General features: G+C 42.6%; 1 protein-coding gene across 1 annotated transcript in view; it reads left to right on the plus strand.

Moving 5' to 3' along the window:
* The window catches only part of LOC143378348 (uncharacterized), a 305064-nt gene that overhangs the window by 146520 nt on the left and 144831 nt on the right, over nucleotides 1–13713 (plus strand). The window contains exon 4 of the mRNA XM_076830025.1: nucleotides 254–506. Coding sequence (XP_076686140.1) covers nucleotides 254–506 — 253 coding nt within the window. The remainder of the gene's footprint in view (nucleotides 1–253; nucleotides 507–13713) is intronic.

The raw sequence follows: 13713 nt of genomic DNA on the forward strand, positions 1-13713 counted from the left end.
CTAAAGGAATCCGTTAAGTTGCGCGAGAGCGTCGGCGTGTCTGTTTACGAAAGTGGATATTCCGTGAAAAGTCAGTGTCGGAGGGCGAGTTGCGAAAGCGGGTGGAGGAGCCCGGGGAAATTGACGCGACCGCATCTCGCGCGGGAGGCGAAAACAAGGAGCCCTCGTTACTCCGTACGCGCGAGCACAAAAGGGGGCTAAGTCGAGGTAACGTAAAAACATTAAAAACGAAAATGTCTCTCTGTCCTTTTAGGATGTCTCCGGTGGAGAGGTCCATTCAGGGCGGCGTACAATCGCCTGAAAGAACGCGAGCTCCCATTGCGCGAGGCTGCCAGCGAAAATTTCTCAACGATCCCTGGAGGATTGCGGCGTCGTCGACGATTCGCGGGATACAATCTCTCCGGGCGTGCAAACGGGAAACAGGATGAAATAAGCGTCGTTGTACGCGTGGAGGGGCCTGATCGCGTCGTCATTCGCGCTAACACACGAGCAGGTGTATTACCGTCGTAAGTATAATACTGCTTATTCACTCCTCCTCGCTGCTCTCGAATCTCTGCGTCACACTCCTACCAACACCCGCGTAACAGCCACATAACGTACCGCGTGTGCAGACACTGGGAAAAGGCGGCCCACAGACTCTGAAAACGTGCATGCCGCTTCTCCTGCTCATTCATGTGTCCTCGAGTGCCGGGATCCTTATGTACGCCGAGCCTTTCATCGGAGGATTTAATTTAGATCCGCGACGCCAACGGGGAAAGGGGAATGAAACGAACGAACCCGGACAAAAGTAAATTAGGCTTGGGCCTAATGCTACCGGCCCTTCGTCCTTTTCTATATGCGGCTAATGAATCGTGGTGCAACAAGCTGCTTGAGTCTTGGTCCAGCCTGAGTGAAAACTTAGGCGTGGTGATATTTCGTCAGTTGTTAAGCTCCTCTTACGACGACACGTTGAGACAGTTGCTTGCACTGAAGGGACAGTGAGTATTTAATAACTGAAAGGAATGATTACTTTGTTGAGGGAGTAGAATCGTCTTCTCGCGAGTATTTCGTGCCTCGTCACCATCGATGGGAGTGACTATAGAAATAGAGGTAATGGAGGAATAGGCTGGTGGTGGAGTTTATTCCGTTGTTGAAGCAGTAGGTCGTGAACGCGCCGAACAGCGTCGGCGGTCGGTGTTATTGAATCAGTTCAAGGGCCAGAAAACGCAGGAGATGGGGGCGCAGGATCGCATTACGAGGAAAATATATTTTCCTCCGCAGCAGCGTCACTGCACCAACCTATCAGGGTCGTGGGGCGGCGCTAGGTGGTAATTGCCAATTAACTGTAATTAATTCATTGAGCGAAGTGGCAGAGATCGAGCCAGCCATACCTCCGTCCTAAAGAGCTGGCCCTAACGATCAGCCCGGAAATACGATTCGGCAGTTTAAAGGAAATCGTTTATCAGTTTACATATTTCAGAAAGCGTTTAAGGTAACGTTTCAATCGATCGTTTGCCAATCTATCGCTTTAATGATACGTACGTTGTTTCCTCGAATCCCTTCAAGCTGAAAATTTCCAGCAAGCTGTATCGCGAGTTCGACGGCCGTAAAGCTCGAATACCTTTGATTTACAAAGTCGTTTGTGCTGAAAGCGCTGCAAAGATTAGAATTCCAGTAGCTCCGGTAGCTCACAGTTGCGGAGTTTCTAGTCTCCTTCTCACCTGAGATTAATTCCTTGTGTTTTTAAGGGGACCCTCCGGTGAAAACGCTCGATAAATAGGTGACTTTTATGATTTTTTTACCAGAAGAGGTTATAACATATCGTAAAAAAGGTTTTTAGCTTTTATTAGCACACTCGTTAGTGTACAAAAAGAAATGTTTGTTTTATCTTTTCGGTCTTGATGCATTTTCTAGATGGCGCTAAGTGCAGCGCTGCCAAAAAGAGACGTCTAAACGGTAACCATAAAAATTATTCAATGAATCGTTCGAAATCAAAAATTGAAAATATTCCTTAAAATTTATATTAATGGCTATCGCATTATTCTCTGTCGCGGTAAAAAAATCCAAAACTACGATGATTGCTGCACGTTTGAACGAAATAGTGCAAAAACGGGTAATTTTACGCATAAATGTGCAGATAAAAAGAAAACCCGCGTTTCAAAAATTATGTTAGAGGGTGTTGCGAGAGCGAGTCTAATTACCAATCAAATGTCTCAAACTTTTTATGAGCCGGATCATGGGATTTTCTGAAATCGTGGTTACCGTTTAGGCATCTCTTTTTGGCAGCGCTGCACTAGGCGCCACCTAGAAAATGCAACAAAATCGAAAACACGAAACAAAAATTTTCTTTTGGACACTAACGAGTGTATAAATAAAAGGCAAAAACATTTTTTATGGAAAATTCATAAAAACCACCTATTTCCCAAGCGTTTTGATCGGAGAGTAATTTGTATTACCTATCTTTAGTACGCTGTCTTAACAGACTGTACAGATAAGATAGGAAATACAATTTTTGTATGAAAACTGTAAATTATTCCTGAAAATATTCGTAAAAATGGCTTACTTTTCCGGCCAGCATATTGGTGTTCCCCCTTAAGATACGCTACAATGGGATCAAAAAGTTATTCGATTGTCGAGAAGCATATTCCCGGAATACAACAAAAGTTAAAATTGTATGGGAAAAAAATATGGATTATGCTGTTTCATAATTATTTAAACATCCAATTCAGATTTCACGTGAAACAACGAATTTTAGAAAACATTATTAATATTTATAACTTTTTTCTAATTGTTTAAACAATTGATAAAAAAATTACCATTTGATAGATCTAATTAAAAGAAGTAACTTTTGTCTTGAAATTTCTTTTCTATCTCTTACAGATTGCGAGTTAGAAAATAAAAACGAAAAATAGCCGAATCTTCAGGGGTTAATTTCACCCCGTTAGTGTGATTTTGGGCAGCAAAAAAAAATTGCGTTGCAATCAGGAGGAAATTCCCTACATATCCACAAAGTTTCAGAATTTTTTGAATTTTCGCGTTCGGGATCCTCCCTTGTTAGATCGGCTCGGATACGAGCCGCTGGAAATTTGAGCTCGTGTCGTTAGTATAAATTTGAGAGGAACGGTCCGCCACCGATCAATCACTCGCGTCGCACCTATTGTTCCCCCAGAAAAATGGTTGCCCCGTTTCAACGATCGTCGACTATATTTAACGGGGCAGATCGGGGTGGGAGCGGACGAATAAGAAGACGTTTGCGCGAACGATTCAAAGTATCGTTAGGGAAGCGGAAGATTGAAGTTGCAGTGCCGGCTTTTCTTGCCCGTTTTTGCGCGGTGCACAATGGAACACGCCAGGATATACGATCCTACGTGTCTCGTAACCCAGTTTCGCGAATCATTTTGCTTTTACTCGAAAGTCGATCGTTTCTCTCTGGAGCCGTTACCCGGACGTCTCGTTGTTTTTCCTTCGCGTGAAAGATAATCGAGTTTACTGTTGGACAACGATCGCGCGATGACGCGATTGTCACTGACTACTATTTCTTCCACCTCGTCTTCGACTCTGGTCGCCGCGAGTGAGCCGTCATCCCCTAGGAAAGGGAAGAGTGGTGCAGTCACTATTCGAAGTAATCGAGAGACACTGTTATTTGATAAATCAGTGTTTCCCAAACTCTTTTGAGTCGCGTCCCCCTTTTCATATATTCAAATAACCTGCGACCTACCCCCTCCCATTTAAGGTAAATTTAATAGGGTAAAGAAAACACACTAAAAATAGGTATTTCGGTATATAATTCTATCTTAATAATATTTAATTTTCTTAATACATAAATTAAATATATTCGAAGATATTTAATATATTTAATTATCTTATTTAGTGTGATGGTTGTGCTTACATCTGGGTAACCAGCTTTTCTTTTTTTCTCATTTATGAAAAATCAGTGTTCCAGCATTAATAGAATATACCACGTTAAAAAAAATAAGTGCTATGAATCATCAACTAAAAATAACCGCAGCGACCCCTCAGAAAACACTTCAAGGGTGTCGCGACTCACAGGTTGGGACCCACTGGGATAAATGATGATGGGCTCCAAACGCGTTCAATTAACTTTGAGTATAATTCGCAATCAAAAGTTTCTGAAAGTCTGAACAGTTTTAATCATTTTCCATATAAATATAATCTACCACCATCTAGCTACATATATATAACAGACAGACCCATTGGATAAAGTTCGTGTGAATTAATCTTGTCAGTTATAAAATACTGTTAAGAGGACAGATGTTCTACAAAGGCGTACTCTGTTGGAATAACAGAACGTTCAAACAGCACATCGCTCAGGCAGCAGAGCATGCGGCCAACGAATCTCCCACTGTATGGGCCTGTTCTCTAGAATTTTCCATTCGGCACTTCGTTTCTAATTGGACTGCAGAATATCCGACCACGAGTACCGGAACTACCTTTGTCTGACACCTGCAACGGGATTCAAGCAAGTGGGAAGAAAAGGCACGTAACATGGAGTATGTACGTGGATATATCCGTCCCTCGACTTTACCTTTTCTTTCACGGTCTCTGGCCTCCTTCTGTTTCCTTTCCATTCATGCCCAGCGATCTTCCCCCTTTGGGCCTCCTTTCTTGTTCTACCCCCTTTCTGCCCGTCATTTCACAGTCGATAGAAAGAAGGGACGCTCGAAACCGCGGTATTCGCTCTCCCCGCGGGGTTGACTTTCGAAATTGAAAGCAAATATTTTGAAAAAAAATCGCGCCCGAACCGGCGACGACGCTGAAAGGGGCACGTTCCGCTTCTGGCGCGCCTCCGGAGCGTTTCGGGGCCGAGGGAAGCTGAAATGCGGTATTCCTCGTTATTTCCAGCCTCTTTCGCCCCGTTTTCTGCTGTTTCCCTTTCATTCCTTTTTCGCCCCTTTACTTTCGAGACGGTAATGCACGGAAGTGGCATTGTAACCGCGCGCATACCGAGTAATCATTCCTCCCGAGTGCCGATTATTTTTTCAGCGTTCACCTGGAAACACCTTCATTCTAATTAACCGGAGGGAAAGCGGCTCGAGCTGCGGGACTGGTAATATCGCCTTGAAAACCAGACGCGTCACCTTCTTTCTTTTCCTCCCTCGTCTTCCCGTATTCCCACGCGGTACCGCTTCTTTGTGCGGCAGATTTTTCGCCCGGGAATCGCGACATTGGCAGCACAGAAATAAGAGACGTTCCCCCTTTTAGCCCTTTAAATTGAGAACCATAGTTCCTTAAGGGGTTGTACCTAGTCAGGCGACCGAAAAGAGGCGAATATTTGTGAATTTTTTTCTAAGAAGAGGAAGCATATATTTTTACAAAACTTTTTGCGCTTAAAAGAGCAACATTTAAGGAACATTTGGTAATTTTTTCGTCGAAAAATATTTACGTTTATAATAAACTAATAACCGACATTCAAGAAGCATTTTTAAAAATTTGGTTTTGCGGTGAGCACTGCCATTTGGAACCGGATTATCTAAAATCAAAAAACAAAAAAGATTTCGTTAGCCTATTAATGTATCCTTTGGTTAACGGAGGGAATTGCCGAGATACTGATTTAAAATAAAGTGACGGCTTTTAAAGTTGAAATCCTGATTTTTTCGTGCAAAAATCACGAGAAGAAAATCAGGATTTCCACTTTAAATAGCCGCCATTTTGTTTTAAATTAGTGTCTCGGAAATTCAAAAAAGATTTCGTTAGCATATTAATGTATCCTCTGAGTAACGGTGGGAATTTCTGAGATACTGATTTAAAACAAAATGGCGACTATTTAAATTTGAAATCCGGTTTTTTTTCGTGCAAAAATCACGAGAAGAAAATCAGGATTTCAACTTTAAGAGAAAGAAATATTCGAGAAAAACGCATTTAAAGTTTCTGGGCAAAGGCGACGCTATAGGTTGCCGCTTGACGTTTTACCTGCCAAATCTACAATTTTGCAAATTTTACTATAAACCAAGCGGCATTTTATTGAGAAAAAATAGTACTTTCGGAAAATGCAATAAAAAATCGATTTTTCGACTGCCTAGTCCCCTTAAGGGGTATTGCCACTCTAGCGCCCGGAAAAACAGCTCGATTTTGAAAGTGCGAATATATTTACTTTATGCGTGTATAGTGAACGGAATATTGAATCTGTTTCACACTCTTTATTGTACATACTTTGAAGTAACATCACAATTTTTTAAAAATATTTTTAGTACAAAACAGCGGTGTCGCAGCTCAACAAAGAAAGACGGATAGTGTTCCGCGATAGATTTCTCCTCCAATTTTTTACCTGGAATAATAAGCAAACATTTTTGAGTTCTACACATTATAAGATCAGCTCGGGAAGTACGTACGGAAATTAAAAAATATTGTTTCTGTAAGAATGGTGCGTGGTTGAATAAAAAGTTTCATTTTTGGGTAAAAAATAATGTAAAAAATTGTTAATATCAAGAAAATTTTACAACGCAAGACAAAATCCGAACGCGAAAAAGTTTGCGATCATACTTCAAAGTATGTGCAATAAAGGTCTTGAAACAGATTTTGTATTCCATTTACTCTACTCGCATAAAAAAATTCTCAAAATGGGGTTGCTTTTCCAGACGCTAGAGTATCAGTACCCCTTAATATATCAAACGACTCGGAAAGGAAGTAAATATTCAATCGAAGTCTCTTCACTTCGTATCCAGCAGTCTCGACGTCTGAAAATAAAGCAACGTTGACAGATCAAGCGATTCTAAGCTCTGTAGAATATTTTTCCATACCCTCCACATATCGTCGCAGCATTCACCGTGCAAGTACCGCTCGAGACGTCCCCCGCGATTAAACACATTTATTCTCGCGCATTTCCACTCCCCTCCGCCGCCCTCTCGCCCGGCCCTTTCACAATCGAACGAGCCGAATGCGGAGGATCGTACGTAACGTACGTAAGTAGGGATCTCTGCCATGAAGAGCGACCGGGTCGAGTTGGCCAGGATGGCAGCCATGTAAATAGGCCAGCGGCATAATTTATACCCGTCATGCCTAGGAACGGGAGAGCTGGCGCGGGTCTGCTGGGATCCAAACTGCCGACCGAAAAGCGGCGGTACACGCACGGCTTGTCGGATCACGACTAACACGCGTCCCACTACTTTTTATTCCGCCGCCGCCCTCTGCCCCTCGAGAACTCGTCCGCGACTCCTCGTGTCTCCCTGCGTTTTACCGTTCCCACTGCATGGGTTTTTATTGCTCTCCTCCCTTACGCTAGCACTGTATATGATGCCGTGAGAGAATTTTTTTTGCCAGGCAGAAACTGTGGTCCGTTCGAGATTGCTCGTCTTCCAACTCTCCTTTTTTTGCTATTTTTTTTTTTATAGCGAAGCGGGGAGTTAGATTTTCCTTCCCCTCGCGTGGGTCGACAGCGTTGTGTGCTGCTTGATCGATGCAGAGGGATGCGTCTCACTCGCTAATGTAATAACGAATCATCAGAAGTAAAATGTTATGCTCGAGGCTCGAATAGTCGAGAGTCCTTCGCCTGTAGCCGACAAGCCCGGAAGCTTGAGGTGTCGGAGTCGTTGCAATTGAAACGTGAGGCACTCGCAAAGGAATTCCTATTATACCGTTTGGAGTTTGACAAGGGGATGAAATGGCACCATGGTATTCGGTAAAACTGTGAGTGCTCCTTGTAGCGTGAATCTCTCCATAAAAAACTTCAGAAAAGTAAAAGAATTACGCCAAGTACATGAAATCAAATAAATCACAGAAATAGAAGATAATAATAATTATAAAATAAAAAAAGATGTGAAATCAAAATGAGCTGCACGTACATAAAGGTAATGATAAATACAAATAAATATTTTAATACGAATAAACATTTTATTCAAAATACTTGGCGCTGCGAAACATTTTTATGATTTATTTGATTTCATGCACTTGGCGTAATTTTGTTACTTTTCTGAAGTTTTGTTATGGAGATCTCACTTCTTTTTACAAAGATAATTTGCATAGAGAATGACTTCAGATAATTTTCAATATTATAAATTAGTATTATATTATTAATTGATGACTGGATAATTTTTTCATCCTCTCGGTTTTTTTTTAAAATATATTGTATTGTCATCCAAACTACGCACGCCTGCAAAGCTTCAAGACAATTGGATTGGTGGAATTGGTTTAAATTGGTTTTTATCATTTAAATTAAAAAGAAATTCATTTATGTATATATTTGTAAAAACACGTTTATAACTTGGTTATAACTTGACGGTAAGCTGTCAAAATTTGGAGTAGACTGCATAGTGAAGATAGCGATTGATGAACGAAACATATGTTAGTTTCTGTTGGCTGAAAGTGTGCGTGTAACGCGTATACGTATTATGTTGACGAAAAAATTTTTTGGAGAAGACGAAGAAAAATCTTAAAATTTCCGACTGATCCATGAGACGATATTATGATATCTCTGTTACGCACGGACCGATTTTATTGAAATTGGTCTTATTCGAAAACTTATCTGCGGTTTACATAAGAAAAATGCCTTTAAATTAGGGAAATATTGCAGGCGTGATGAGATATTAATGAAATAAGTTTCAGGTTAGGTTGGAATAGCCCGGCGACGAGTAAATGATAGCGGTAGCGTCAGTCGACATATACAGGGTGTCTTTCCTGTACTTTCTTTCCTGTACTTGGCGTCGAGACGCTACCGCGTCTCCAGATTCACAGTCCATCTGATATTCCGATACCTTTCTACTCGATCTCCCAAGGCGGGTCGCAATCCCGCGGCTGGCCGTTCCGTACGAAACTAACGAGGGGTAATTAGAATCGACCGTGGGTCCGTGGATCGCAGTTGGAACAGTTCGTAATGGAGATTAATCGATTTCGGGGCACCCGTTGCGGTGTCATTCCCGCGGCATCCTCGATGGCCCCGAGATGCTCCATATTCTACTGAAATTATCCTCACCCTCGCGCCTCCACTCACGGAGGCAAATCCGTTAAGGGCGGAGAGGGAGGAAAGAGAGCAACGCGTCGAACCGCGGCGTAGCGCTAAGTAAAGCGTACCGAAAAAAGCGCGCGAGAGTCAAAGCGAGGCAAAGATGAAGCGCTACGACGGGGCGGGGGCGACGAGCAGGGTGGACGGAGGGTGGGAGACGGCGTGGGGATGGGAATAAGGTGTATCAGGGCGAGGCAACAAACGGGCCTCGCTGAGAGGGTGGTGAAAGAAGGAGAGGGCGCCTGCGGGTGGTCCGAGGGGGTCGTAGCGAGCTATGACGTCACCAGGAGCGTCATACAGCCGCCCCTTCCACCCTCGATCAATGACGCGACCTTGCTGCCCTTCTGCACCCTCCCTCCACCCTCCTCGACCCCACGATTCTCTCCACGTTACCCCTCCGGGCTGAACCAACCCGTCCCAGCACTCAAAGGGGCGGCGGCTGTTTCTGCAACCTGGCAACCCTGTCTATATTTAGCATCCATTCCACCCCCCCCTCCCCCTACACCCACGGGATCGGTCCGTCTCTCTTTCTCCCTGATCCACTATTTTCCACCTAGAATTTTCATCCTCCTCCGGAGCTCTTCATCTCTGTCGCTCTCGATCATCCGTGCCCCCTACTTCCCTCTTTCTCGTCCTGTCGCGCTCTTTTCACCCCTGTTACGGTCCTTCTTCCAGCCCGTCTGCTCTCCGCTATTCCTCTTTCCGTTCTCCCTTCCGTGCTCGCGATCCAGAAGCCTGTTTCTCTCGCGGGACGATATAAACAAGGGTTCTGCGCCGGCGTCGGCCGCGCGAGGCGGCGGCTCGAACTCGGCTCCCGTTCAACAGACACCACGAAGGAGATGCCCCAGGTTGCACGCGCGCCGCCCCCCCCCCCTCGGCACGGCTGCTCCCGGAGCCGCCGCCGCGGTAAATCCTTGGTCGAGGTCACGCGTAATTTAATAAGGAGTGCGAGCACGATCCTCCGCTGGGGGACATCCGCCTCCGGAGAAGGGGGTCGCGCCGCGCTCCTTCCAGATGCCGGACAATCGAACCGTCTATTGTTTATGGTCCTGCTGGGAGAGATACGCGAAGGTTTTACGACGCGGCCTCTGTCTAGATGTAGATACGCCGAGGAACGATCCATCCCGACCGGCGCGGCTATCGATAAACCGACGCGATAGTTCTGAATTGGCGTGTCAGGTCGACGGACGGATCTTCTAAATTTGCCGCGGAACATTCTGCTGGTTCTATTCCGTTTCGTATCCGTTACGGACACTCTTTGGTAGAATTGATATTTAACGCCGCAGTGCCAGCGATATTATTATTATTATTATTATTATACGTCTTTATTACTTGACACATCCAGAGAAGAAAATAATACATAAAGACAAGCGAAGTAAATGGCGAGGCTGCAGTACAATTCTGTTAGAAGCCTAACCATAACTAAATAACTAACTAAGTGACTAAAAACTAACTAACATTAAGAAACTAGAAAGTTATTGTGACGCATAATGTAACCTTATATATCCCCGAGCTTTATATTTAAAATCAGGAAACGATATGTACCGCATTTTGAAACGCAGGCTAATGTAAACGTACATGAATTATTCTTCTACAGTAGAACTAACATAATTCAGAGGAATTTTAAAGATCACCATCGAATGTACCGCAAATATTGCAATCAGATGTTTTTAGATACTTGATATTACACGATGCACTCGATCGTAATTCTTATTGCCCTCCGACTCTCCCGAGTGTCTCCACAAAAATCAAAACATGTCCCCGGTACTCCGCGGCTCGCTATTTCGGTTCATTTAAAAACCACAGCATGGCACCCCGGTTTCAAGGTAGGTACGTTCCGCGAAGGAAATTCGGCCGATTTAAATTCAAGCTCCGCCACCGGTAGTCGTCTCGCCCATGGTAGCCGAAGGATCGATACGCGTTCACGGGCTTCCGTAGGAAGTTCGTTTAAATTATCATGATTAATGTTTATCGACAAGCTCATCATAGCTGGTGTATATATAATACATCTGGAGTGGCGTCCCGTCCCGTGATTGGCCCGCATCGATCCACAGGGCCGCTCGTCGTTAGCATGTGAATGAGGCAGAAGCGAGTCGTTCGAATGCAGCTCGGCTACCGGCAGGATAGCCGGGGGGCCGCAGGATCCATCGATCACCGCCCATTTGGCTGAAATAATTCGAATGCAAATGCGCGTCGAATAGACGACGTCGCGGAACCTTTACGAGCACGAGTCCCGCGATGGTCACCTCGAGGATCAGAATTAGTTTCGCCGTTCCATGTGCACAGTGCAAGTCGACCACCAGTTTCGGTTAACTTCGATCTTCGGCAGCTCCGGGATCTTGGGCTGCCTCCATGTCACGCGCCTGTCGTGTATAACCTTGGGGTTAATCTTTCGCTTCGGGGATATCGACCACATGGTTCTTCGTTCTAAAGTTATTAAAGATATTTATTGGCCCCTAAGCTTGATGTAGTCTCTGCTAATAGTTTAAATAAGAAATTAATGTTTAACGCGCGATTTGTGGACTGATTTCATTTTTTAGCTACGGTGGTTGCCAGAAACGAGATTGAAATTGATGTATCTGCACGCGCTGTTTTCTAGCGAAGGAGTGGGCAACGAGTGTGGGTATTTGAACACACGTGCTGACATTTAGAAATAAGTAGAACGGTTTTGATACGGTCCACGTGGTGTCTTTTTTGTCAAATTATGGTATTTTTGTTCAGCGTTGACCTTTGGAACTTTCCTCTAGCTAACTATCCTAGGTGCAACGTTGATGGGATTTTTCGTTTGGCGAGAAGTGTTTTGGAATGTTTTATTATGATGTTTGGATTGTTTGGAGCATTTTATAGTTTTTTTATTCGGCGTACTTTAAGTTGTTTTAACGTTTAGCGACGTATTAAAGGGAAAGGGGGAGATCAGTGGGGTGAGATCGTGGAGTTCGGTTATTTTTAGAGGAAAGCTCGACAGCGATACCACGTATCGATGTTTCCCCTTTAAGAATAATTACGGAGTTAAGGGGTTAAGCGTAATATTTATACTGTCTTGTGGAAATATTTATATCCTTGTCCTTGTCCCTTTCGGTCTATCATTCTGTTTACGTATTCCTAGAAAAATACAGTCTTCAAAACAGCTTTCAAAAATCCACCTACCATAAGGCTTAATACGTAGGGGAGATCGGGGCTAATTGTAACAAAAAAAGTTTTCACGGTTTTTTCTCGAAAGTGTTTTCCTCAATCGGGAAATAATTTGCGTAACTTACTTCTTACATAGGGTAAATGTGCCTTATTTCGGCCCCGGCCTCTTTGGAAATAAATTGCTTAGAAATAAGAAATTAGGAATAAAATCTTATATATTTAAACGAAACAACGACCAGTGTACTCTCTCCTGAAAAAAATTAGTGTTACTTTCATCCCCACGGTATGTTACTTTCGTTCTACCCCTGCAGGACAAAAGTAACAATGACAGTCACTGCGGAAAACTGCCATAACTTTTTAACTACTTATCACTTGAGGCTGAATCTGGGCTCAATTGATAGACCAAGAAACATAGTATCTTAAAGCACAATTTTCATTTTTATATCTATAAAAGATAATTGTAGGCTAGGCGAAATGTAAAAAGTGTTACTTTTGTCCCCGCTCTCCCCTATACTAACACTAATACGAAGTTTTTTATGTGCAAATTTTGAATACACGATTAATAATATTCGAATGAATTTTCGTGAAATTATAATTGCATTTAAATTCGTTAGTAAGTATTTTTGAAGTGGCCGACTACTGGCATTAAAAATATAAAGAAAACCAATAGTCAGCCGCCCCGGCTGGCTACTGCATATTGTTAAGAAATCGCCAATTTGAACCGTATTTACCAAACAAATAAAGCTCACTTTCCTGAATCATCCGTTTTTATTGTTTTCCACCAAAATTAATGTAAAACCAGTGGTCGGTCGTCTAAAACACAAAACGGCTGACGATTAGACGATTGGTCTAGTAGTCCGTTATAATTTAAATAATTAGAATTTTCAGAAAAAAGAAATTTTTAAATTTCGAGTACACACATCCTGAATTTTGAACCACTTAACATTCTGACGATTAACAATAACTATACTGTAGGGTGGCAGATGCATATATAACTTGATAGAAGAACCTGGCTGACTACTGGTATATGCAAGGCTGGAATTAGGATTTTACTGGCTGACTATTGGTAAAAAGGACGTTTCTGGGTATTTTAGGTATTTTAAATAAAAATTGTTATACTATTAAAAAAATTATCCACGCATTTGAAAAATAGATACTTCAAAGAATTTAACTGTCAATAACGCATTAAAAAAATGGTATATTAATAATAACAACGCGTAACATGAATTTCCGCTTTCCTTTAAATGGCCGACTATTGGCACAGTTATCCTATGTGGTGAACTCATTGATTGTACTATGTATGTGACAAAATCTTGGACATTTAGGCATCTAGCTTCATCTTAAACAAATCTGAATCTTAGTTACAATGTATCCCACTCCGGGGTAAAAAGTGACACCACGTAGGGTAAATTGTAACACATCTGTTTTACTTATTTAAATACAAATATGAACACAAATAAACATTTTTAAAAATTATAAATGAAAACACAGATAATTATTAAACATTTGATATGCATGGGTTAAACAATCATTACTTATTCATCTGATTCTATAAAAATCTTCTTCTTCGCTTTCTTTACTTTTGCCATTATACTTCTTTTTACTTTCCGGATTCTCGATTGTTCTGTTGTTCGTCTAAAGCATCT

The sequence above is a fragment of the Andrena cerasifolii genome, chromosome 1, assembly GCF_050908995.1.
Source record: "Andrena cerasifolii isolate SP2316 chromosome 1, iyAndCera1_principal, whole genome shotgun sequence".
Lineage (NCBI taxonomy): Eukaryota > Metazoa > Arthropoda > Insecta > Hymenoptera > Andrenidae > Andrena > Andrena cerasifolii.